This window comes from Passer domesticus, chromosome 10 (assembly GCF_036417665.1).
Source record: "Passer domesticus isolate bPasDom1 chromosome 10, bPasDom1.hap1, whole genome shotgun sequence".
NCBI lineage: Eukaryota > Metazoa > Chordata > Aves > Passeriformes > Passeridae > Passer > Passer domesticus.
The window spans coordinates 4,628,501-4,653,094 of record NC_087483.1 but is presented as its reverse complement, the minus strand read 5'-3'; the positions used below and the strand labels follow the sequence as shown (position 1 = coordinate 4,653,094).

Genomic DNA, 24,594 nt, shown 5'->3' with positions numbered 1-24,594 from the left:
CAGCAGAGCTCCTTCAGGATGGGTGAAATCCAAACCTGCAGCCCTCTGGATGTGGAAGGGGTAGTTCAAAGGGAAGCTGAGGTCAGGCCAGGTTAATCAGTGATTTGGGAGTTCAGGAACTCTCAGCAGTGCCTCACATGTCTTGTTGCAAGGGCTGGCTGAGGTTTAACTGGGCTGGGTTCAAGACAGTGCAGGGTAAGTTGTCTGCCTCTCACAAGTGCTCATCCATGCAGGAGGAGAGTGGGAACTCTGAATCTTGGTAGGAAATCACAGAGCTGGGGGTTGCCAGGCTATGGATGCAAATGGAATTCTGAATACAGGGGATTTCCTAAACCCTGTGTTCCTGTAACGGCTCTGGAAGTGGAGAGGAGGATGGAGACATAGGAAAGGCTCAGGAATGTGGCCATGGAGCCCACACCTGGTGCCACAGGTGGTACAAGATAGTTGGTTTTACTTCTCATGAGGGTTCTTGGATGGGCTCACCCATCAAGTGGCCAGATCTGGATCAATCTGGAATCATTAGAATGGATTATCCTGGCTTTCCTGCCTGGAGGGTGCTTGCCTGTAGAAATGAGGGAGACTTTATCTCCTGCTTGTTCTGTGACTGCCTGTATAGAGCCCATGGACTATGGAAATGTCATTACTGACTAGAATTTCACCAATGTCCTTTATTTGGTGTGGCAGGATCAGGTGTGGGACTGGTGATCACCAGTCAAGGAGGATGTGGGGCTCAGCAGGGGGAGAAGAGCTGGGTCACTTTTAGGTTGTGTAGTTGGAAGGGAAATTGTGAATTGGTGAAGACATTTCAAAATGAGGGCACTGATCTTGTCTCTGGTGGTAAGAAAGCTTTGGTGGAAAAGGATTTGACCACGACAGCAAGGTGGAAGCACAGTTTTGTTCTGGGTCTGTGCTTAAAGTGTTTCTTAAATCCCTTCCCAGTCTGCTAAACTACGCAAGCTGCCTCCCTTCCTCACCATCTCCCTCCTGAGATTCAACTTTGACTTTGAGAAGTGTGAGAGGTACAAGGAAACGAGCTGCTACACATTCCCCATCCAGATCAACCTGAAGCCTTTCTGTGAGCAGGTGAGCACTGTCAGCATTTGTTAGTTTTCTGTATGCTCAGCAGAGAACCCACAGCTCAAGGTTATCTTTTATTTTGCATTTTGTCAGGTATTTGAGTGACTTTGTGGTGTCCTCCTCCACTTTTGAACTCAGCAACCTTGTAGCTACAAGGGCAAAATAATTACCCAAAAGTTATCTAACCTTTTCTCGACAGGAAGATAATTATCTGGAAATGGAAATTGAAATTTATTTTTGTGTGGTTATTCTCTGATAGCATCATGCATAAATTGAGCTGTATGTGCTTTAGGTGCCTGTAGTTATTCCATTTTTCTCAGGAATCTCTGTTTGCATTCATAAATGTGCTTCTGGTTATAAACTGAGCTATGCCATGGCTTGATAACAAATTTTGGTTCTTAACACAACAGAGGCACTCTTATGGAACAGACATTTTTCTTCTTGAAGCATTGCAGTGCAAGCTTGGAAATTTCTCAGTGTTAGAATTTGAGGAAGCCTTTTTCCCCCTCCCTAGTTTTAGGGTTTCTAAGTGTTGCTTATTTTCTCTCTCCTCTTTTAAATAAAATAAGCTTGGTTGTGAACAAACACTGAAATTGAAAATCTTTTGAGTTTCCAGTGTGGTTCATAATCCTGCTTGTTTAATAACACAGATTGCCCATGGAAGCTGTGGCTGCCCCATCCCTGGAAGTGTCCAAGGCCAGCTTGGACTGGACTTGGAGCCACCCTTGGGCTGGTGGAAGTTGTCCTTTCCCCTGGAAGGAGCCCAGATGAATTTTAAGGTCCCTCCAACCCAAACCATTCTGGGATTTTATGATTTATCAGCCTGTGCATTGCTCTGTGGCTTGTGCCAGTCCTTCCTTGTGCCCCCAGCCCTCAAAAGACATTTCAGTCTCTGCATGTACAAACACACACTGAGAAATCTCTGAAGTGATGCTAAAGGTATAAAGCTGTCCTTGTGTGGGAGACTGACCTCAGTTGTTGTTACAATTATTGTTTTTCTTTTTAAAGACTGAAATGGATGATTCAGAGTACATGTATGAGCTCTTCTCTGTTATTATACACAAAGGTGGCTGCTATGGAGGACACTATCATGTTTATATCAGAGATGTGGATGAATTAGGAAACTGGCAACTCCAAGTAAGTCCTAAATGCTTTTCTTCCTTGCTTTAGAGGTTGTACTTTTCAGAAAAGTATTAAGAGCTAGTGGATGAATGTGGCATCCAAACTTGACTAATATTTTAATGAGGTTTTGTGTCTCTTACCTCATTGAGAAGGGCACTTTAACAGAATGTCCCTCACACTCCTAGATTGTGCATGATGATGTCAGCACAGAATACTCCAGTCCTCTGTTAGTGTGTGAAACCACAATATATGTGAGTTTCTTTCTCACCCAGGAAGAAGAGGATGGGCTGATTGAAGAGAAGGCTTTAAGAGACACTGAGAATGCCAAAGAAACAGAAAATCCACTGGCAGTCTTAAAAGGGATTTTATCAGAGGTATGGTATGTAAGGAGTTCATTGCTTTGGTTTTGGAGCTAGGGAACCAGCAGGGAGTTGGTGTTTGTGGGAGTGGGCAGGCTTAAGTGTCCATAGCTCTTCTGAGCTTGGCATGAAGCATTTAAAACTTGGCTTTAATATTAACAGTGACTCTTGGTACAGACAGAGCTCCTTTTGGAGTGTTTCTGAAGCTGCTCACCAAAGCTCTGTTGCAAAAGGAATCAGAATATCCAGAGCTGCAAGGGATCCACAAGGTGCATTGATCTAGTTCCTGGCCCTGCAAAGACACCCCAACAGTCCCAGCTTGTTCATCTCTGAGAGCATTGTCCTGGAGCTCCTGGAGCTCTGGCAGCCTTGGGAATGTGCCCATTCCCTGGAGAGCCTGGGCAGTGCCCAGCACCCTCTGGGGGAAGAACCTTTCTCTGATATCCAACCTAAACCCCCCTGACACAGCTCTATATGATGCTACAGTAGCTTATTAAAAACCAGGAATGATTAAAACACTTCCAAATTGGCTTCTTTGTGTTGACCCCTTGACTTTTGTAGCCTTTGTTACCTTAATTTTTCATTCCTCTGCAGGAAGAAGCTAAACAAATCCCCGTGGATCAATTAGGGCAGAAATTACTGGAGAAGAAAGGGATGTCCTGGAATAAGAAATACAGAAAGCAATATGGACCATTACGAAAGGTAATCACAGGTTTGCTAGTTTTGGTTTTAGATAGCTTTTGTAATCATTTATATTATTGAATAGTCAGGAGGATGGTAATTCAGAATATGGACCCTGGTATCAGCATGTGCAAGGAGAGGTTTGTAATGTGAATTAGCAGGCTGGAAAGCATAAGATTCCCAAGGAATTGTCTGCCTGAGACTTTGTATTTTTTTTTTTTTAGTGCAATTTGCCAATTGGTTGCTGTATTTTAAGATGTCTTAAATACTTCAGCACTTGTGTTGTAGATAGGTGGAAAACTGATATTTGCTTGTTTTTTGAAGAGAGCTACTTGCAGTTTCCACAATAAATATTTAAATGTAGGTGTGAAGTGTAGCTGTGAGGCTTTTACGGAGATAAACTGTGAAAATACATGAGGAAGCACCATAAAATGAGGGTTAAATTAATGGGGTTTGTGTTCTACTTTGAGGACAATCAGGTGGAACAGCTTAATGCAGGCTGCTGCATTTAAAACTTGGCATCTTCTTCATCCTGTCCTTGCTTCCCTTTCAGTATTTGCAGAATCATCCTCAGATATTCCAGCTGAGTCCTGATGGAAATAAGGTCAGCCTGAAGGAAACACACAAGCTCCTGTTCAGGCTGGATTCTCATGGACAAAATCTCCAGAGCCCTTCCCAGAAGAATGATGTCCAGTGGAACTGTGAGAAAACCTCCCCAAGGCCAAGGGCTGCTTCTGCTGGGTGCCACTGGTTTGATCTGAATGATTCCAAAGTCCAGCCCATCAAGGAGAAGGATATTGAGAAGCAATTCCAGGGTAAAGAGAGTGCCTACATGCTGTTCTACAGAAAAGCTCAGCTGAAGAGGCCCCCTGAAGGTACACGAAGCTCATCTGGAGATTCTGGGGGGGCTTCCTGCTTTAACATTTTTTCTGGAGCGCTTTTTTGTCCTTTCCAAGCTTTATTTTCCCCAGTTTTCCTTGTAGTGATCGTTTGAAAAAAGATTAAAATTGAGGTAAAAGGAGGTGGTGATGTGTTGATTGGCTGTAGCTGACTGATTTTTTTTTTTAGCATGCTCCACAAATAATGGCAGAGCATCAGCTGAAACAAATACAGCTTGTTGCTAATGGCATTTGTGTTAATTTCCCTTAAAGAAAGGTTGATTGGAAGGAGTAAAAGCATTTGTTTGTTCTTTATATCATCCTGCAGTTGACTTTTCAGTGATTATTGTACTGTAATGTCTCCTCTTGATAACTTCTCTTGTTTTCCAAACCACATTTTAAGCCTATATTTTTTTGTTGCAGCCCGTGGAAATCCAAGGTACCAAATTCCTGAGCACCTGCTGAATGAAATGAATGCTGCTAATACAGAGCTGCAAAAAAAGAGGTATACTGGTGTCACTGCACTCAGACAGCTCTTGTCTGCAGGACTCCCAAGGGACTCAAAAGGAAAGAAATTCTTAGGGAACTGAAATGGTTCAGTGTCAGAGGTTAATTGGAGAACATAATTTCTTTATCCATATTCTGCTGATTACTGTGTTTATAGAGGGAATTCTTCACTGGGAGAAGCGGGAAGGACTTGGTTTATGGTGAATTTACAGAAAAATTATATTCTTTGCCAGAAAATGAAGAGCTTGTGGTATTCAGGTTGGACAAAACTTTACCTTATGTTGAGGGACACAGGTGCTGATACACCTGAATCACAGTTAAGATATCAAAATACAGACACAAGAGTTACAGTTTATGGGATATTTCACACAAGGCTGTGGCTGCCCCATCCCTGGAAGTGTCCAAGGCCGCTTGGATGGGGCTTGGAGCAGCCTGGGGTCGGGGCAGTGTCCCTGCCCATGGCAGGAGTGGGACTGGAGGAGCTTTAAGTCCCTCCCCACCCAAACCCTCCTGAGATTCTGTTTCTGAGTGAATTCCACTCCTTTATTTTTTTAAAGGTTTGCTGCTACAGGTATAAAGGAGGAAGGGATGTGACAGGGAATTGAGCCTGGGGCAATCAGTTCCCGGAGAGCTGCACAGAAACATCTGTTTGGTGTTAAATTCACCACTTTGTTGTGTTGTTCTCCCAAAGAGCTGAATGTGACTCAGCAAACAGCGGCATTGATTTACATCTCCACCTGAGCTCCTGCTATAAATTCCACAATGGGGCTTTGCATCCCTCACTTTCTTGGAAAGAGAGCGTGGTGGATTTGACGATCGACAGAAGGAAGACTCTGGGAGACCTCCGGCAGGCAGTGTTCCAGGTACCTGCTCCATCAAATGAACTTCATTTTTACTTGAGCTACTGCAACCTTTACAAATAGATTTATGCTGCAATCTTTGTGTCAAGGAGAAACTTTCAACAGTAAATGGAGCTTAGGAGGCTGAAAACTTAATATGAGTTTACATGGGAGGAAAGAATGGTGTGGGGGCTGTTCTTGAAAGCCATGAAATTGCTGGAATTTTAACTATGGAGACCTCAAAGTTCACATGAGCTAATTTATTATATTTGGGCAGCATGTGCATGGCCATGGATTGACACTGCAGAACTCCTGCCTTATTCTTAATATTTCATTTTGTAACAGAGTTGTCTTTGTCTTGTCAAGGAGTCACCAATTGAGTGTCACCAAGTGAGCTTGGGAGCCAGGCTGTGGCAGCTTTCAGCAGATTGTAATTGTAATTATTGTGGGTGCTGTGAGTTACTGCTCACTGTTATTTGACATAATTTTTCTGGTTATTTTTCCCAACTAGATGTTGGAGTCTTGGGAAGGGGACATGGTTCTTAGCATGGCCAAGCCTTTACCAGCAGGATTACACCTGTACCAGGTGCTTGATGGTAAGAGCACTGCATGCCAGGCCTCCATGCTATTGCTGTATGTTAATTCCTGCAGCCATCAAAGATTTCATCTATAATCCCTCCTGGAGATGTGTATTACTGAACACTCTTCCAGCTCAAACTCATCTTTAATTGCTTATTTCACTCTTATTAGTGGAATGAATGATTTTGAGACTGTGCTGTGAAATCTTTGTTGTGAAATGTAGATCTTAAGCAAGCTAAGCACATTTGCTGACAAGAATGTATCAGTCTGTGTCTTGCCCTTGATTTGCCTGTGGATGTTTGCTTTCATAGGATTGGCCTAATAGGTGGAGGAGAGGATAGAAGAGAGGAGCCAGGGTGACATCAAAGGAAAATGTAGGTTAGACTTCAGCTGAAGTAGGAATTTTGTGGAGGGAAATGCTCATATAAAGAGTTAATTAATTAATTAATTTATTAAGGGTACATCAGTTTTTCAAACTGTCATTTTTGTCTCCAGCTTTGCTTTGTTAGGCAATTCTAAGTGTCAGTCTTTAACAGCTTACTCAGTAAGTTTCAAATGTTATGTTCTCTGTGGTCAGCTTCAGAAAATCACTGTTGAACCAGAACATAACCCAACTCTCCACAGTGTTGACATCAAAATAGAGAGACACTCAGAGCTGCTCTAAGCATTCCTCCCCATGCTTGTACAGTTCTTTAAGTGTAGTGACTTTTAAAAACTTGCTGACCCTGTTTGTGTGTTTTGTGGGGAGCAAGAACTTGATGATTTGCTCCTGTTTTTTAGGAGATGAGCTGACCCTGGATGGCATTGGGCTGGCTGATGGAGCAGACATCTTCGTCTGGAATGGGAAAGAGGTAAAGGAGCCAAGATTTCCTTCTTTGTCAGCTCTGAAGAGATAAGACTGTGCAAGGTCTCCTGGAAATCCTGTGCTGCTCTTGTAGTTTTCCATCTTCCTTTTAATATTAAAGCTTCTGCTTAACCTGGAAGTGGTTGTGAAGCACAGCATTTTATTCTGTCTTTTCAGTGGAATAAAATACTACTTTAAAATTATTGTTATTGTAAAAGTATCCATTTGATATTGACTTTCTCAAAAAAAAAAAAAAAAGACCCCAAACTAAACAAAACCACCCAAACATTTAGAAACAGAGTCAGTTTTGTCTTGGTTTTGGTATAGTTTTTTCTATTGCAGCTTTTGTGTCATAAATTTTCTTCAGCAAGGAGCTTGAGTTGAATTTAGGTTGAATATCAGAAAAATCAAGCTTTTAAAATGTAAAGTCACAATGTTCAGTCACATTTGATGAATTCCTTAATGTCCTAAGGGGCTAAATTCCTGTGTCCTAGATTTTGCCAAGTGTCCACTGGTTTTCCAGCTGCTTGCCATGGAATGGTTTGGGAAGGGACTTCAGGATCTCATTCCACTTCCTGCCATGGACAGGGACACCTTTCACTGTCCCAGGCTGCTTCAAGCCCTGTCCAGCCTGGCCTTGGACACTTGCAGGGATCCAGGGGCAGCCACAGCTTCTCTGGATAACATTTTTTTTCTCCTCCCAACACCCGTGGGTTACTCTGGTTGTTTGTTCAGTACAAATTTGCTCCGAGGAGGTTGGCTTGTATGGGGAGAGCGTCCGCTTTGGTCTCAATTTTCTCCCTGCCTGGTCTCTCCTGTATTTTCTGGCTCAGCCCGCGCCTAAGCTGGCATTCCTTCCTGCTTTCCCTCAGGTTGGAGGCATGAAGGTGCTGGCAGGTCCTGAGCACGAGCCCGTGGTGCTCAACGTGCTTCGCCTGGCCGAGCACAACGAGGGCGGCAAGGGGCAGCACTTCAGCGAGGCCCAGCACGTGTTCTCCTGCAGCACCAGCCTGGGGCAGCTGCACGCTGCCTTGGCTCCAGCCGGGGGCATCATCCTCAAAAACGGCTCAGGAGCAGAAGCAGAAGCCAAGAACTGGGAGGTTTTCCATGAGGAAGACATGAAGGAAACAGTCCAAAGCGTTGGGCTCAGGGATGGGTGCTCTGTGCTGATCTTAGACAGCCATGACCAGAGGTAACGTTTTTGATTATGATTGTAATGAAACAAAAAAGCAATTTTGGCAAAACCTTTTACTTCAAATTATACTAACAGTATATATTCTTGTAACTAATTATCACTTTGAGCTTACAGATATAATTATTTTCCTCTTAAGTTTTGGAAACCATTATTCATCAGCTGTTAAGTTTTTCTGGCCCTCAAAATGCAGCACCAGTCACAACCTTTGATTTATACTTGTAAAGGGGGGAAAAACCTGGTGGGAACAACTCATGCTCAGTGAGTCCAAAGCTCCCAGGGGCAAATTTGTGCTCTCATGACACTCTGTGCTCCTTGAGGCTTCTTCTGTGTGAGATGCCATCACTATGAGCAGCTTTGGCACCATTGCTTATTTGGGAGCTGTGCTGGCAAGTGATGTAGCCCTGCTAATGTTTAGTTTTCCTGTCTCTGACTGTCTTTGCACTGCTGATTCCCACAGCTTTGTCAACGTGGCAAGTGGGAATTTGACTGCCTTCACCTATGACATCAGCTGGCTCCAAGTGAAAAACTTCTGTGGGGGGGAAGAGGAGGAGAAACATGTTAAAATCACTGCCACTATTGAAACAGTAAGGACTCTGCTTTCCTGAACAGCTTGGCCCCTGCACTTGGCACAGCTCATTCGATGTAGCTTCAGGGATGAAGCTTTTCCCTGCTGAAATCAGTGTTGAGCTCGGAGTTACAATCTGGGCTATTTGCAGGTAGCTTAAGCCAGTGCAGTGTTTTAGTATCAAATACCTTTCTCTTTGGACCATCCTGTAAATGGAAGTTTGAGATGGTGTCAGTAACCAGAGCTAGAAGAGAGGGGAAGGATTATCTTTGTGCACTGGCACTTGAACAAGCAGGGGTGTTGGTGGCATTCCAGGCTGGAGGTGTTCATATCCCTTTTAACATCCCTCTCTTTTAGGTGATGTCAGATATCAAAATGAAAGCGATCCGGGAGCTGCAGCTGGACGAGGAGCTGGGTAAGTGTTCAGCTGCTTTATCAGTCTCTCAGTGCTATAATTTACTGGCTTTTCAGTGGGTTTAGTGGTAGAATTTTCCTTTCAGTGAAAGAATAAAAGCTGAGAATGTTTCTGGAGTCTCAAGGAGTCTCTCTCCGGTTAAATCTTTGTCACAGAGGGAGGCCTCTAAGATAAACCTGTTGTAATTAATCTTAAAGGTGTTACTTGTCTGAAATTCTGAGCCAAATTTCTATTTTATTCCTATTTGAATTACTTAATACTTCTCTCTTTCCTGCCCTTTTTGCTGCAGCAAACGAGAGCTGTCTTAGACCTGTTGGTGGCAATGGGAAACTTCTGTCTCCAGGTAAATTGATTTTTTGAATCACTGTTCTGTAAGAAACTCACTGGGGAGATTTTGAGCCTCTGTTTGTTCTTTCCTGGGAGAAGTTACCCCCACATAACTCCACTGAGTCCCAGGCTTAACTGAACCAGTTGTGTGGGTTTTTTTTTTCCCCCCAGTTTTAAAGTTAATTAACAGTACTAATACAAAGACAGGGGTTAAACTGAAATGTTCAGCTTGGTTTTATTACTTACATCCCTAATTCACCTGTGTTCCTGATGGACTCTGGGAGATATCCATGCCTTTGTTCTCTTCATAGGACACTCACAGATCTGCTGTCAGGGCAGAACAAGCTCTCCAGAGAGCACTGAAGGGTTTTAGCTTGCTCTGAGTATGATAAAATTGATATTTTTATTTGTCCTCCCTGAAGTGCCTGAGGATTACACAGTCAAGGAAGCAGAACTGAAGATGGGAAGCTTGCTCGGGCTGTGCCATGGGAAAGCTCCAACTTCCACTCAGGTACAGCAGTGTGGGATGGGAGGAGCCTGGTGCAGGGACTTTCCTAAAGAGAATAAAGGAAAAAAGGGGGGGATATTGCTTTTGGAACGTGCAAGTTGTAAATATCCCAGGATCCCAGAATGGTTTGGGTTGGAAGGGACCTTAAAACTCCTCCAATTCCATGCCCTGCCATGGGCAGGGACACCTTCATCTATCCCACGATGCTCCAAGTCCTGTCCAACCTGGCTTTGATGTGCATGGGAAGGAGTAGTTGTGCATTTCTAGAGACCAGGGGTGGCTAAGGAGGATCTGCTGATGGCCATAACTCAACTGCCTTTGCTTTTTGTGCCATTTCAGTGCTTTTTGATGACCTTCTTGCCACAGGAATTGTTCTTACGCTTCCTTATTTATTCTGATAGTTTGCTTTTGGATTTTCAGCTCTTCCTGTACTTCATGGTTGGGAGTGACCAAAGCTGCAGCCCTGAGATGGAGATAGTTGTGGAGGAGACTGCCTCTGTCAGAGAGGTAAGGCTGGCTGCTCCCACAGCTCTGCACCCAAGCTCCTGCACAGCATTCCTTGCACAGACCTGGAGGCAGAGGAGTTGGGAAGAGCCATGCACAGAGTGAAGGCAACTCTGGTGTTACCAGTCCAGTGTTGAATTTGCAGCTTTGATTTTTTTTTTTTAATTTATTTTTTAAAGGTGCAGCTGCAAACTCTGGGGCAGAATTTGTTAAAGTGAATGAACAAACTGACAGGACAAGTTTAATTTTTTACCAGCTTGGGAAAGCTGGCTCAGCTGCTGTGGTGAATTTTTGGTCTGAAAACCATCTCATCCATGAAGGGTTTAATATATAACCCAGATACATCTTATCTGTCTAATTATATTGTTTTAAGAATTGACCAGCAATCAGTCATTCTTTATGTCAGAAAATTCTAGCATAGGCTTGCTATGCTACAATTTATTTCCCAGCCTCAGCATTGACACAACTCTCATCCTGTGTTTTCTTTCAGTGTCTCAATTTAATGCTGGAGAAATCTGGATTATCAGGTTAGTTGTGTTATTTACATATTTTTAGAGGAATTTTAAATATTTTTAAGACAGCTTTTCCTACCCTAAACTGTGTAATTTTTTTCAATGATCTGTGTCACTGTAATGGGAGAAGGGGAAAGAATTCTAGATATGCAGTTTTTATAATACTGTTTTTATTTAAAGAGCTTGACATAGATTCAAGTGATAATTTGACACATGGGAATTCCTTCTCTCCTCTGAAACAAGGGAAAATAATTAGATAGGTGAGGAAGGGAGATCTGTGCAAATAAAAGGTTATTTTCATACAGCAAAAGGTCTGGGGAAGATGAAAGTGATTATTCATTTAGCCAGACCTGTGTTTAAAAAGCAAATAAAAATAAAGAACAAAAGAAAAAGGAACCTTGACACTTGTTAAGAGTTTTGTAATATTTTCCCACACTGGTGTAATTGACTGATCAGTTTTCTGTGTGTGTCTTTTTTGGTTTTGGTAGGTGACAACTGGCATTTGAGAAGGCTTGACTGGTGCTACGAAGCAGGGGAAGCATTAAGTCAGGAAGTGAGAGCAGCTTGTTTTAATCCATTGGTTCTTTGCTCCCTGGGGTGGAAGGCAGCTGTGGGCTGACAGGGATCCTGTGCTTTCTCTTCCTGCAGAATGCCACCCTGAAGGAGCTCAACGTTTGCAGAGGAGACACTTTGGTTATAACTGAAGGAAAGCTTCCAGAAAAGGTAAAAGGAGAGTGGGCAGTGTCTGGAGACTTGGAATCCCAGAGTGGTTTGGGCTGGGAGGGACCTCAAAGCCCATCCAGTGCCACCCTGCCATGGCAGGGACCACCTCCCACTATCCCAGCTTGCTCCAAGCCCTGTCCAGCCTGGCCCTGAACAGGTTGCCTCTCAAAATTGTAGCATCATTTTTGCACCACCAGTGTGTTCCCCACTAGATCACATCCCCAGCTGCCACATCCACACACACATTCTTTGGACACTTCCAGGAGTGGTGACTCCACCCTGGGCAGCCCATTCTAGAAGCTTACTTTTAAACAAATCTTATCTTTCTTCCTGTGCTAAAGGTGAAATTTCACCTTGTCTGCACACAACACTTGAGTCACCTGGTATTTTCTGTTCCAGGGTTTCCTGAAAATCCCCATCTGGTGGCTGAAGCCTTCAAGCCATAAGAAACATGGAGAGAATGCACAAGACCAGGTGAATGGGATCACCTGGAAGATGGAGGCTTTGCAGGTGTCTGCTGCAGCAGGTGAGCTTGGCCAGGCTTTGAAAGCAATCACCTATAGTTGCTCTTTAAGTCAAATCCAAATTTTAATCCAAAGCCTTAAAGCCCTTCTGAAACCTAGGAAGGGCTGCATGAGTTGCATCAAGGTTATGGTGAAAGGACCACTCAGGAGACAGATGCAGTTTTGGGCATAAATGCTGGATAATCCTGTTATAGGGATGTTCCTCAGATGGACTGGCTCAAAACACACTAAATTTTGTAGCAGGGGCTCTTTATTTGTCAGTCTCAAAAAATTGTAGATTCAGTCTCATAAAATTCTAACGTAGATCAGAATGTTAGGCAGTGGCAGCAGTGTAAAGCATCTCCTTCATGAGCACAGATGTGATTGGTTTCAAATGCCAGACTCCTGAAGGCACAATGAATTCCCTTCAGGCTGTGTTGCTTTTTGGTAAGCTGTAAAAGGAAGGATGGGTAAAGCTTGAATAGTATCAAAGACGTTAAATGCAGTGTTTTAACTGTGTTTTCTCTCCTAAAGGTCAAATCCAAAACTAGCCAGGGCAGTAAAATTAAGTGAGGGTTGAGAAGGGAGGAGAAAATTAAGTGGAAATAAGAGAATTGGAAAATGGGGAACAAATTGATTTTTCATTTTGTATTAAAAGTAATATTCCTCTGGTGCTAAGTTCTGCTGCAGGGCAGGACCCGTCCTCTTGAAGAAGTTTTCTTTGCATTTTTGTCCTTCTGCCTCAAACCTTTTCTGAGTTTCATTTTCTCCCCTGTTGGTTCCAGTAGTGGAGCTAAGAGCAGTTCAGCTTTGTTTGCAGTAGGCTTACCTAATAACTAACACCATTTATCAATGGCAATAACTGTTCCTAGTTCTGAAATTTGCAGTATGGGATATGTATGGGAACTGTTTGGAAGTTACTGGGATGTATTTTGTGTGCTGGATATGGCCATGGCAGGGGGTTGGAATGATGTCACCTTTAAGGTCCATTCCAACTCAAACCAGTCTGGGATTCCTGGATATTCTAAGTGGACTCCAGATTCCTTCTCTAAGTGAGATGTGAAGTGGCTGTTATCTCTCAGGACTATACAAATCACGTTGACTCTTCTGTTATTTCTTTCTTCTTCCTCCCTCTCCCCCCTTCAAAGCTGCACCAGAACCCACCCACCCAGGCCTGGATCTCTGTTATGCTGGCAGGATAGAGATAGCAGGAGAGGCCTCTCTGGAAGATCTGAAGATGCAGGTTAGATGTTCTCCTGTGTTGGACTGTGCAGCAGCGCTGTGATGACTCGAGCTCTATTAACAGCTCTTTTCTATTTCCTTTTCCCCTGTCTCCAGTCTGTTGTGCCATGGTGTTTATGCCATGGCCACTGGTAAGTACCAAGAGGCAGCTGGAACACATAGCTCAGACACTTCCTTAGTGTCCCTGCTGTCCCCATCCTCCCTGTCATGTGTCCTGGCCTGAGGGGGAGCCTTGTTGCACATCAGCTGAAGCTCTGCCTGGCAGCTTTTGTCTTTATTTCAGTGTAAAATCTCTCCATGGGAAGCACACGCATAACAAGCACCTCCTAAAAAGCCACTTTGCCATTTCCACATTGTTCCTGTATTAGTTTTCTGCATTTTTTTTTTTAAATTTCTGTATGTGGAATCTGATGAATGAAGAATGCTTTGGGGTGCACAGGTTTGGCAGCCAGGAAGGTCTGGCTCATTTTGTTTGGCCACAAACTAAAATACCTTTGTATGGTTTTTAATACACTCAAAACCAAACCAAGCAAAACACCCTAAAAGAAAAAGCTAAACCCAAAACCCACCCCAAACCCACAAAAAAAGAATAACCCAGTCCTACCAACAGGCTCTGTGTGGTTGAAGCAGTGATTGTTCTACTTGAACCACATGGGGAAGGATCTCTCACCTGATTCTGCTCCATACCAACACTTATTTTTTGGGTGTGACTTCAGTTTTGGGCTCTGCCAGGCTACTGCTATGGAGAACTGTTTGCAGCTTGATGAAGGAGAGCTGGCTGAGCATGGAAAGTGTTGTGCCCTTGGGAAGGGCTTAGAGGAGCTCAGCACTTGGCCAGAGACTGAGGCAACCACTGCCACAGCCTCATTCCCTCCCAGTTGTTCAAATTCTGGTTAAAAAAAAAAGAAATTGGGTACTTTGGAAAATGGAAGTTGAGTTGAGAATTGTTGAAAGGGAGGGAAATCCAACTCCCTTTGAGGTTGAAAAGTGAGTATTTTACTCACAGCCACAAGCAACAGTTGGTGTGGAATAAATCTCAATACATTGCCCTCTTTTTTGAGAGTTAATCCAGTGGTTTTCTATTTTTCCAGGGAGACTGACTGCTAAAATTATTGACCAAGTATTTCTGTTTTTCAGGCTCTGACCTTACCCTGCTGCCAGGAGCAGGTTGTGCCCCTGCCCTCGTTCCTCAGAGCTTGGACAATGGACAACAAACGCCCCGGGAAGCTCCTGCGGGACAACAGGAGGAGACTCAGGTGGGTTCTCTGGGGAGTGTGCAGCAGGCTGGGTCTGGGATGGACTGTGGGGGATTCATCAGCTCACTCTGGGTTGGAAAGGATCTTAAAGACAAGTAGTCCCATGGGCAGGGACACCTTCACAGTCCTAGGTTGCTCCAAGCTCCATCCAGCCTGGACTTGGGCACTGCCAGGGATCCAGGAGCAGCCACAGCTTCTCTGGGCACCCTGTGCCAGGGCCTGCCCAATATCCCATCCATCCCTGCCCTCTGGCAGTGGAAGCCATTCCCTGCGTCCTGTCCCTCCATCCCTTGTCCCCAGTCCCTCTCCAGCTCTCCTGAGCCCCTTTAGGCCCTGGAAGGGGCTCTGAGGTCTCTTTGCAGGTGAGCACCCCCAGCTCTCCCAGCTCATCTCCAGAGCCTGTAGACAATATCTGCTCTGTTTTCAGTGACTACAGACTGGGTGCCAGAGTGGAAATCTGCATAGAACCCTTGCAAGAAGAAGAGAATTTGGGGTAAGAGCTCAAGATCTTTATTTCTCTTGTTTCTTACAGCTCTGCATTTGAGGGAAGCCTTCACTGAGCAGCTTTTGCCTTCAGGGCTCTCAGGATGTGGGAAAACCTTGGAAGTTGTTTATTGTTTTCCACAAAGAAAGTGGGAGGGCAGTGTGGGGGGGAAAGCTGGAAATTCTGAAAGCATGGCTCACAAGAATTTCCATTCTCTCATCCTGCTGCCAGCCCCCACGAGCTGCTGCTGCGAGTCCAGATGGGAATACCAGGAGAGAGGGACTACTCCAGCTCCTGGGATTTGGTGTGGGATATCTCCAAGGAATGCACAACCTGGGCTCTGAGGCAGAGAGTGGCTTCTCACTATTGTCTTCCTGTAGATAAAATTGAAATAGCCAAATACTTCCCCGAGAGATTTGAGTGGCTGCCAATATCTAGCTGGGTAAGATCTGGAGTGACAGAATCTAACAATTGTTGGAGAGGAGCACGTGTTGGTCTGGGCTGCAGTTCCTTAGGGATTGAATTTAAGGAGAATTCCAAACTCTTCTGCTTTGATTTTGTTCAGACACAGCAAATCTCCAAGAGGAAAAGAAGGAAAAAGCAGGCGAGTTTGCAGTCAGCACCTTACCACCTGAAGGATGGAGACATCATTGGGGTGAAGGTAAATTTCCCTGGATTTAATTGTTGCACGAGGATCAGGTTCAGGCAATGTCCCCTTTGCAGTGTCTTCATTTCTTCCTGGTTTTCTCTCATCCTGCTGCATTTCTGGGAGTACTGGGGTGTGGGTTTGGACACTGTGTTGTGTTGATACGAAATTTCTTGCTGCTGCTGTTTTTCCTTTTTCTCCTGGATCTTTTTTCTTGCCCTCATTTTTGACTTTTTTTTTTGGGTTTTTTTTTTTTTTTTTTTCAAATTCTGAGTAAAATCCAAGGAAGAGCCCTTTCAAAATCACATTATAGGCACAAACTGTTACATATTATGAATTTCTGAACGATGACAGTTCTATTTTATGGTGTGAGAAGGAATTACCCAGCATTGAGCTGTCAGCTAGAAATCAGGCTTAGTTACAAGGAAGGAACATTCTGTCTGGGTTTAGAGCAGTAGCAGAAAAATGTGATGTCCTGTCCTGCTGTTTTAGCCTATTGGAAGAAATCCATCCCTGGAAGTGTTCCTTGCTAGGTTGGATGGGGCTTGGAGCAACCTGAGGTAGTGTCCCTGCCCATGGGAGGGGTGGGACTGGATCATCCTTAAATCCCTTCCAACTCAAACCATTGCAATTCTAATGAACTTGAAATTAATCAGTGCAAAACTAGTCAAAAGAAACAATCTGGGAATTTACTGTGTCAGCTGGGAAATAGTTTTACCTTGTGACTTTGATCTCTCCAATCCTTTTTTATAACAGAACCTTCTCCTTGATGACACCAAGGACTTCAGCACTGTCAGGGATGACATTGGGAAAGAGAAACAAAGGCAGTTGGCTCTGGAAAAGAGGAAAAGGTAGTGAGCATTTAGTTTCATTTTTCTTTAGAAATATGCAAAGTGTTTGCTGCTTTTCAGAGGAGCTGTGGCTGCCCGATCCTTGGAAGTGTGCACAGCCAGGCTGGAAGGGGTTTGGAGCAGCTGAGATAGTGGAAGGTGTCCCTGCCCATGGCAGGAGGTGGCACTGGGTGATCCTTAAGGTCCCTTGAAATCCAAACCATTCCATGATTCAGCCTAATTGGATAAATTCTGAGGCCAGTGGTAATCCTGCAAGGAGCACCTGGATAATTCAAACTCCTGGCTCTCAGTATTCCTCCACTGAGCCTCATGGTTTTCCCTCCTGGAACACACCATGGAGACAAAAATGAGCCCTTGGCTGGCCTGGCCGTGCACAGCTCACTGGAACTCAGAGTTCAGGCCAGGCTCGCCCTGCTGAGGCCCAGCACTGAACATTAACCAGGTTGTTTGTGTTTTCCAGCCGCCAGGAGCGTGTCCAGGATCCCCTTTTCCCTGAGGAGAGGCTCCCCATGAAGCCCCGCAAACCAGAAGTGGCTCTTTCCATCAACGTGGGGGTTTTCAGATAGCACCAGGGGCTGCTCTGCCCACACCACCCTGTGCTAACCTGGCCTGCAGGGCCTCAGCTCCAGCAGCAAGAGGGGCTTTCCCAAAGTGTCCTCAGGGATCCCTGAGGCACAAACTGGCTGTAGGATTCAGGATAACTTTGATTTTCTTCTGCTCTCTCTTGGGGAAGTGCTTCAAGGTCCCTTTCTCAGTGTGGTACTTACTCTCAGGCTGAGTAAATGCACTTTATGGAGGAGGAAAAGGATTAATATATTGTATAACCCCTCAGTGACTCTTTTTTCACCATCCAAAATGCTTTGGTGGGTCAGGTCTGACCTCCTGCACCACCACTACTGAGATATAATGCAGTCATAATCATCTCTTTTTAGAATTGTTTCCCATCTCTGATCACTGAAGTTGCTGCTGATACCAGAATTTGCTTTTCTCTCTTTATCTCTAAACCTAAGTCTGTAGGAGCTGGAGTCAGCCCTAAGAATGAAGGCAATGTGGAAATCTCTGAGCAGAGTGTAGGAAATTGGCTCAAAAAGAACAAGTCCAGGATCTGTCAACATGTAAAACCTGGAGACATCTTGTGATATGGAACAACAGGGACGTAATCTTAGATTTTGAAGTTTCTGGGGCTTGTTTTGTTGCCCATAAACTTAATTTTGTAATTTCTAAGGCATTTTTGTTGTCCCTGAACTTCATTAACAGGGAAAACGGTTGGAAAAAATGGACAGATCTGATGTTTGATTTTCAGTGGGTTTTACTGTACTCAGGAAAAAGGCTGGGATTTATTTTCAGTGCTCCTCTTCAGAGGAATTTCCCTAATTTCTTACCTTTCCAGGTGTTCTGATACTGTTACATTGGAGAGCTTGTTTCTCGTGGTGTTCTGAGCTGACTTTGAGCATCTCACTGAGCTGGGCTCCAGGTCAAAGGCTCTGAAGTATTAACTCCAAACTGAGCCTGATTATCCTGAATTAAATCTGTGATAATGACAGGTCAAAACACAAGTTTGCTTTTGGGGGCTGAAGTAAATATTTGACCTATTTGCTGTATATAAGAGGAGCTGCCAGTTGAGCAGATTCCTCAAATTTTGGCTGTGAGATTTTTCATGTACCTTTTATAGGTTAACACTACTTCTAGTATTTCAGACAGCATAAAGATAAAAACTGACACTCTGGTAGCAGCACAACAAAAGAAGTGAAAAGCACCATGAAACACACTATTATTATTTATTTCCCTGCATCTCTTTAGCATTCAGCAGGTGCTCCTGTGCTTTTTGGGGCTGATGCTCTGCAGAAGGGGCTGTTTAATGTCCTCACTGACTTGGATCCTGAAATCCCAGTTTCATGGATACATTTTCTGCCCGAGGGGAGGGCAGCGGATGTTTTCCCATCTTAATTTGTGTCGCCTTCTTTCCATATCAGGTGTTCTGGGAGCCTGGGTTTACAGCAGGGATCAGAGGTGCTGATTCCAAAGGTTTGTGTTCCCACATGGTTCCAGCCCATTGGATTTATTTGCTGTCACTTCAGTTCCTCTGGTTCCTGCTGGAGAGCTGGACTGAGCTCAGCCTTCCCTGCTTGAATAACTCTGGTCTTTCCCTGAGAACACCAAGTTTGGAGAAATTGAAATGCAAATTCCAAGTGGGAATTTTGTGCCTTTGTTCAAGTGTAATGTAGCAGCACCTGCACTGAACCAATCTTGGGTTATTTCTAATGTTGGCTCAAAATCCATTTTTTTTCCTTCCTTGAAACTCTTGTGGGCCATTCCACAATGAGAGAGTTCATGGAAAATGGGGCTGGGGAGAGGAAACACCTTTTGAAAACGGAGTCTTGGTGACTCTGTGGGTTCTGATGGTTATTTGCAAAGCCTGGAAGAGCTTTCATCTTTATTTTTCAAGTGTTCTTCACAAAATAAAATGTCATTTTTATCTGCCTACTTGGATTGTCTGTGGCTATCTCACTGGTTGGGAATGGCACAAGTGGGTTTCTGACATGAGTATTAATTAGCTTTAATTTTCCAGTGTTCCTGGACCAACATTCCCATCTCTGGGGGAAGTTCCCCCATTCCTTGTGGCTGTTGTCTTCTTCCTGAGGCTCCTGGCTCAGGACTCTGAGTGCAGGAGCAGTTTTGTTTTGCTCCATGTTTCCAATCCCTGTGGAGAAAGCACCAAGGATGGCAGGGAAGGTTCCTCCATCAGGACACAAAGCCATTCTGATGTCCTAGACTTACAAAAAAGCCTTGGAAATTTTTTAAATCCCAATTTTAATGCGTTGCTTGGATTGGTTATTTTGAGTAGCCAGTTTTGACTGAAATTCTGTTTGCTTCTAGAGACTACTAAGCCACTTTCTGGGAAATTAATAATTTTTGGGGGGTTTTTTTGGTTGTTTTTTTTGTTGTTGTTGTTGTTCGTGGTTTTTTGGGGTTTGTTTGTTTGTTTTGGGGTTTTTTTTTGTTTGGATTTGTTTTTTGGGGTATTTTTGGTTTTTTTTTTGCTTTGGTGGTGGTTTTTTTTTGTTGTTTGTTTGTTTTTGTTTGGTTGGTTTTTTTGGTCATCTGTCTCATCCCAGCTTGCTCAGACCTTTCAGGGATTCTGGACCTGGAGACTGTGGGTTTTCAGGTACAAGGAAATCTCCCAGAGTTGAGCTGAAAGATTCCTACAATTTCTCAGCATCCTTCCTGACAAGCGTGGTGCAGAGTTCATGGCATTTCTGAGAGGTTTAGCAGGGTTAAATGGGCTATTGGGAAGAAGTCCTTCCCTGTGAGGGTGGTGAAGGCCTGGCCCTGGGTTTTGGTTCTTCAGTTAAATGGAGCTGTGCTACCTCGGGGTGCCTCTGCAGGAAAATGAGCTAATGAGGCCAAATTTAAACTCCCCCACGAGATTCCTCACCAGGCATCTCAGATGCTTCCTAGAGAGTCAGGGGAAAAACCAAGATAAACCACACAAACCCAAAATAAACATCCCTCTTCCCCAGAGCAGCTTCTTCCCAGTCTTCTTGCTTCCTCTGAGACTTCTGATGCCCTGGGATGTGGAAGCTGTCAACACCTCCTGTTCTTCCCAGGATCAACAGGTCCTGGACTCAGGGTCTGTCTGGGAACCCGGAACCCCAGTGAGCTGGAGGGGAAGGTAAAATTCACTTCTGCTGGCAGGAGCCCAGGTGAAATTACCCACTTGGCACAGAAGTGTCTGCTTCCTCTTTGCTGGAAAAGTTTCCTGGCCTTCACTAAGACCAGATCGATTTGCTTTGCAATGCCTCTTTTGATCCCCAAACCTGATTCTTTACAGAAGGGTGTGGGTTGGAATGGGGTGGGTAATCCAGTGCCACCCCTGCCATGGCAGGGATACCTTGCACTATCCCAGGCTGCTCCAAGCCCCATCCAACCTGGCCTTGGGCACTGCCAGGGATCCAGGGGCAGCCACAGCAGCTCTGGGCACCCTGTGCCAGGGCCTGCCCACCCTCCAGGGAAGAATTCCTTCCCAATATCCCATCCATCCCTGCCCTCTGGCAGTGGAAGCCATTCCCTGTGTCCTGCCCCTCCATCCCTTGTCCCCAGTCCCTCTCCAGCTCTCCTGAGCCCTTCAGGCTCTGCAAGGGGCTCTGAGGTGTCCCTGGAGCCTTCTCTTCTCCAGGTGAGCACCCCCAGCTCTCAGTCTGGCTCCAGCCTTAGAGCATCTCCCTGCTCTCCTGGATTTGCTCCATGCAGTCCCTGTTTTTCTTGTGTTGGGTGCCACAGAGTCACTGTTTAGTGATGAAGCAAAAACCCCAACTTTTCCCAGTCTGATTCCCATCCCGCTGACACACAGCATCTCTCCCTAACACACTTTATTCACAGCCTGTTGAGCTGAGGGGGTGGGGGCCATGGTTTTGGGGTTGTTTCCAGGTGTTTTGGGGTGTTTCCAGAGGTTTGGGAGCGGTTTCCAGGGGTTTGGGGGCTGTTCACCATGGTTTTGGGGCTGTATCTATAGTTTTTGGGGCTGTTGCAGGTTTTTTGAGGCTCTTTGTGGGGGTTTGGGGGCTGTTTGCAGGGGTTTTGGAGCAGTTTCCACAGTTTTTGGGGCTGTTTACTGTCTTCATAGGGCTCATTCCAGGGATTTTGGGGCTGTTTCTGGGGGTTTTGGGGATTTTGGGGCTGTTTCCAGGGTTTTTGGGACTGTTTTCAAGGCTTTAGGGGCTGTTTACCGTGGTTTTGGGGGCTTTTCACAGGTTTTGGGACTGTTTACGGGGGTTTGCAGCTGCTTACAGTGTTTTTAGGGCTGTTTCCAGGGATTTTGGCTGTTTCCGTGGGTTTTGGGGCTTTTTCTGGGGGTTTTGAGGCTCTTGGGACTGTTTCTAGGGGTTTGGGGTCTGTTTCCGGGTGTTTGAGGGCTGTTTCCAGTGATTTTGGGCTCTTTTCGGGGGTTTTGGGGCTGTTTCCAGGTGTCTGAAGGCTGTTTCCAGGGTTTTTGGGACAGTTTACCCTGGTTTTGGGGGCTTTTCCCAGGTTTTGGGGACTGTTTACGGGGGTTTGCAGCTGTTTACAGTGTTTTTAGGGCAGTTTCCAGGGATTTTGGGCTCTTTCCGCGGTTTTTGGGGCTTTTTGGGGGGTTTTGGGCCTCTTTTCGGGGGTTTTGGGGCTGTTTCTAGGTGTTTGAGGGCTGTTTCCAGGGATTTTAGGGCTGTTTCCAGGGGTTTGGAGCTCTTTTTGGGGGGTTTAGGGCTGTTTCCAGGTGTCTGAAGGCTGTTTCCAGGATTTTTGGGACTGTTTACCCTGGTTTTGGGGGCTTTTCCCTGGTTTTTTGGACTGTTTACGGGGGTTCGCAGCTGTTTACAGTGTTTTTAGGGCTGTTTCCGCGGTTTTGGGGGCTTTTTTTGGGTTTTTGGGGCTCTTTTGGGGGTTTTGGGGCTGTTTCCAGGGATTTTAGGGCTGTTTCCAGGGGTTTGGGGCTCTTTTTGGGGGTTTTGGGGCTGTTCCAGGTGTTTGAGGGCTGTTTCCAGGGTTTTTGGGACTGTTTTCAAGGCTTTAGGGGCTGTTTACCGTGGTTTTGGGGGCTTTTCCCAGGTTTTGGGACTGTTTATGGGGGTTTGCAGCTGTTTACAGTGTTTTTAGGGCGGTTTCCAGGTATTTTAGGGCTGTTTCCAGTGATTTTGGGCTCTTTTTGGGGGTTTTGGGGCTGTTTCCAGGTGTCTGAAGGCTGTTTCCAGGGGTTTTGGGACAGTTTACCCTGGTTTTGGGGACTTTTCCCAGGTTTTTGGGAGTGTTTATGGGCGTTTGCAGCTGTTTACAGTGTTTTTAGGGCGGTTTCCAGGGATTTTGGGCTCTTTCCGCGGTTTTGGGGGCTTTTTGGGGGGGGTTGGGGCTCTTTTGGGGGTTTTGGGACTGTTTCTGGGTGTTTGAGGGCTGTTTCCAGGGATTTTAGGGCTGTTTCCAGAGATTTTGGGCTCTTTTCGCGTGTTTTGGGGCTGTTTCCAGGTTTTTGGGACTGTTTCCCGATGCCTGGGGCTGTTTCCTGCCATTTCGGGGCTGTTTAGTGCGATTTTAGGGCCGTTTCCGGGGTTTTTGGGGCCGTTTCTGGGGTTTCTCTCCCCTGAGGGCGGAGCGCGGCCGGGCCCGTTGCTATGGCCGCGGCGCCCCTTAGCAACGGGGCCGCGCGCGCGCCGCGCGGGGCACGCCGGGAGCGCCGGGCCGGGGGCGGGCGGGTCCCGCGGCGATCCCGGTTCGAGCCCGGCCCGGCCCGGCCCGGCACGGCACGGCACGGCCGCGATGAACGAGGCGGTGTCGCGGCAAACGCGGGAGACCCTGGGGCAGGTGATCCGCAAGCCGCCGCTCACCGACGCGCTGCTGGGCAAGCCGCCCTTCCGCTACCTGCACGACCTGATCTGCGAGGTGGGTGTGAGGGGCGCGCCCGGAGCGCTGTGGGAATCTCGGGGTTTTGGGGTGGGTTTGGGGTGGAAAGGCACCTGTAGAGGTAGGAAAAGGGGGTCAGGCTGGCAGAGGCGGGGTTAGGTGGGGTTTTGGGAAGGAGTTGTTGCTGTGAGGGCGGGCTCTGGCACAGCGTGCCTGGGAAAGCTGTGGCTGTCCCTGGAAGTATCCCAGGTTGGACAGTGAAACATCACAAAAGCCCGGGATCACTGAGGTTGGAGAAGCCCCCGGCATCTCTGAGTGCCGTGCCCGATGCCCACCCTGTCCCCAGCACTGAGTGCCACATCCAGGCCATCCCTGGGCACCCCGGGGATGGGGACTGCACTCCAAACCCTTTCCATGATGAACACGTTTCCTGCTGCCCCACAAGGCTTACCGAGCTTAAATGTTCTCGACTTACCCCGTTTCTTCTGTTTTTTTTTAGGTGATCAGAGTGACAGGTTTTCTGAGAGGACTTTACACAGATTTCGAGTTGAAGTCAGATAATGTCAAGGTGGGCATGGGACTTCTTTATTTGTTTAGCTTGCAGTGTTTTCTGCTGCTGGCCACAAGGTTCTTCTGGTCTTTTCTGTATTCAGCACCAAGGAGCTGTTGTTTTTGTGAAGAAGTAAAAGTTCCTGCTGGTGGCTTATATTATTCTTTCCATGAAGTGAACACCTGTAGATTAGCATGCAAATTTTTGGTTTTAAAGAGTCTTGTGGTCTCTCAAGACCTAAACTTACTGCTCTGTATATTTGTGTATATACAAACACACACACATATATATGGTATATATAGATACATACATTAAATACCTGTGTTTAATATCCCAGGACTTACCTGTCTAGGATATGCATTCCACAGTAGCTTTATTGCAGTATAAAACTGGCTGATTATTGAAAGAGAAGGTTAATACTATTACTGAAAACTACTTTTCTTAAGTCCAAGGGTGACTTTACTCTCTGTTTGCTGCTTTCCCCTGGTTTTTGGCTGAGCTGATGCCGAGTTCCCCAACTCCCAGCCTGATTTGGGAGCTTTAGTTGCTGATTCCTGGCAAACAAAGCACTTTCTTTGTGTGTTGCCTCTTAGGCAGCTGATCCCATGGTGTTTGTTTAACGTAGCAACTGAAGTGTGAGCTCTGGCTTCTCATCCCTCCAGCCAGTTCTTGCATGTTTTAGTCACTGATTAATGCCTGTGTTTATTTCTGTGACTGCTCCTACTGCTGTCAGGATAACTACAATTAAGTCATTTGTAACTGACTTGTTGGTTTTTTTGATAGTGTCCTTTGTGACCCAAAAAGCAGATTTCCCAGCAGCTGCTGAGCAGGCCTTTGCTGCATCTTCGTGCTGCTACCTCTCTGAGAATTTCTTTCACAAACTTCTTTCACAGCCCATAAGTCCACGGGGTTTTCCAGAGCTCAGACAGAGGAGATCAAAATCCTGGAGTGTGGGGGAAAATGTCTCAACCTTGAGTTCCTCTTCCCAAAACTGGTCAGGAGCAAGACTTGTCTGCTTCCTTACTGTGATCTCTCTTGGAGTTGTAGAGGATCAG

General features: G+C 45.6%; 2 protein-coding genes across 7 annotated transcripts in view; both read left to right on the top strand.

Moving 5' to 3' along the window:
• The window catches only part of USP40 (ubiquitin specific peptidase 40), a 135,362-nt gene extending 116,261 nt beyond the window's left edge, over positions 1-19,101 (top strand). For 3 of the 5 annotated variants that reach the window (XM_064433422.1, XM_064433421.1, XM_064433423.1), the window contains 26 exons: positions 940-1,083; positions 2,086-2,214; positions 2,472-2,573; positions 3,153-3,260; positions 3,793-4,114; positions 4,541-4,622; positions 5,316-5,487; positions 5,975-6,059; positions 6,823-6,893; positions 7,759-8,078; positions 8,539-8,665; positions 9,004-9,061; positions 9,351-9,404; positions 9,811-9,899; positions 10,317-10,403; positions 10,891-10,927; positions 11,401-11,465; positions 11,561-11,635; positions 12,035-12,161; positions 13,287-13,381; positions 14,518-14,636; positions 15,064-15,129; positions 15,352-15,562; positions 15,686-15,781; positions 16,523-16,617; positions 17,078-19,101. In XM_064433422.1, the coding sequence (XP_064289492.1) occupies positions 940-1,083; positions 2,086-2,214; positions 2,472-2,573; positions 3,153-3,260; positions 3,793-4,114; positions 4,541-4,622; positions 5,316-5,487; positions 5,975-6,059; positions 6,823-6,893; positions 7,759-8,078; positions 8,539-8,665; positions 9,004-9,061; positions 9,351-9,404; positions 9,811-9,899; positions 10,317-10,403; positions 10,891-10,927; positions 11,401-11,465; positions 11,561-11,635; positions 12,035-12,161; positions 13,287-13,381; positions 14,518-14,636; positions 15,064-15,129; positions 15,352-15,562; positions 15,686-15,781; positions 16,523-16,617; positions 17,078-17,183 (3,042 nt within the window). In that variant the 3' untranslated portion in view covers positions 17,184-19,101. Of the gene's footprint in view, positions 1-939; positions 1,084-2,085; positions 2,215-2,471; positions 2,574-3,152; positions 3,261-3,792; positions 4,115-4,540; positions 4,623-5,315; positions 5,488-5,974; positions 6,060-6,822; positions 6,894-7,758; positions 8,079-8,538; positions 8,666-9,003; positions 9,062-9,350; positions 9,405-9,810; positions 9,900-10,316; positions 10,404-10,890; positions 10,928-11,400; positions 11,466-11,560; positions 11,636-12,034; positions 12,162-13,286; positions 13,382-13,476; positions 13,512-14,517; positions 14,637-15,063; positions 15,130-15,351; positions 15,563-15,685; positions 15,782-16,522; positions 16,618-17,077 lie in introns of those variants that run through there. The other 2 variants (XM_064433424.1, XR_010368898.1) reach the window with 2 other exon arrangements.
• A 3,714-nt stretch (positions 19,102-22,815) lies between these two features.
• TRAF3IP1 (TRAF3 interacting protein 1) overlaps positions 22,816-24,594 on the top strand; it is a 28,556-nt gene continuing 26,777 nt past the window's right edge. The window contains exons 1-2 of one of the 2 annotated variants that reach the window (XM_064433419.1): positions 22,816-23,028; positions 23,489-23,557. In XM_064433419.1, coding sequence (XP_064289489.1) covers positions 22,906-23,028; positions 23,489-23,557 — 192 coding nt within the window. In that variant the 5' untranslated portion in view covers positions 22,816-22,905. The remainder of the gene's footprint in view (positions 23,029-23,488; positions 23,558-24,594) is intronic. The other variant, XM_064433420.1, reaches the window with a different exon arrangement.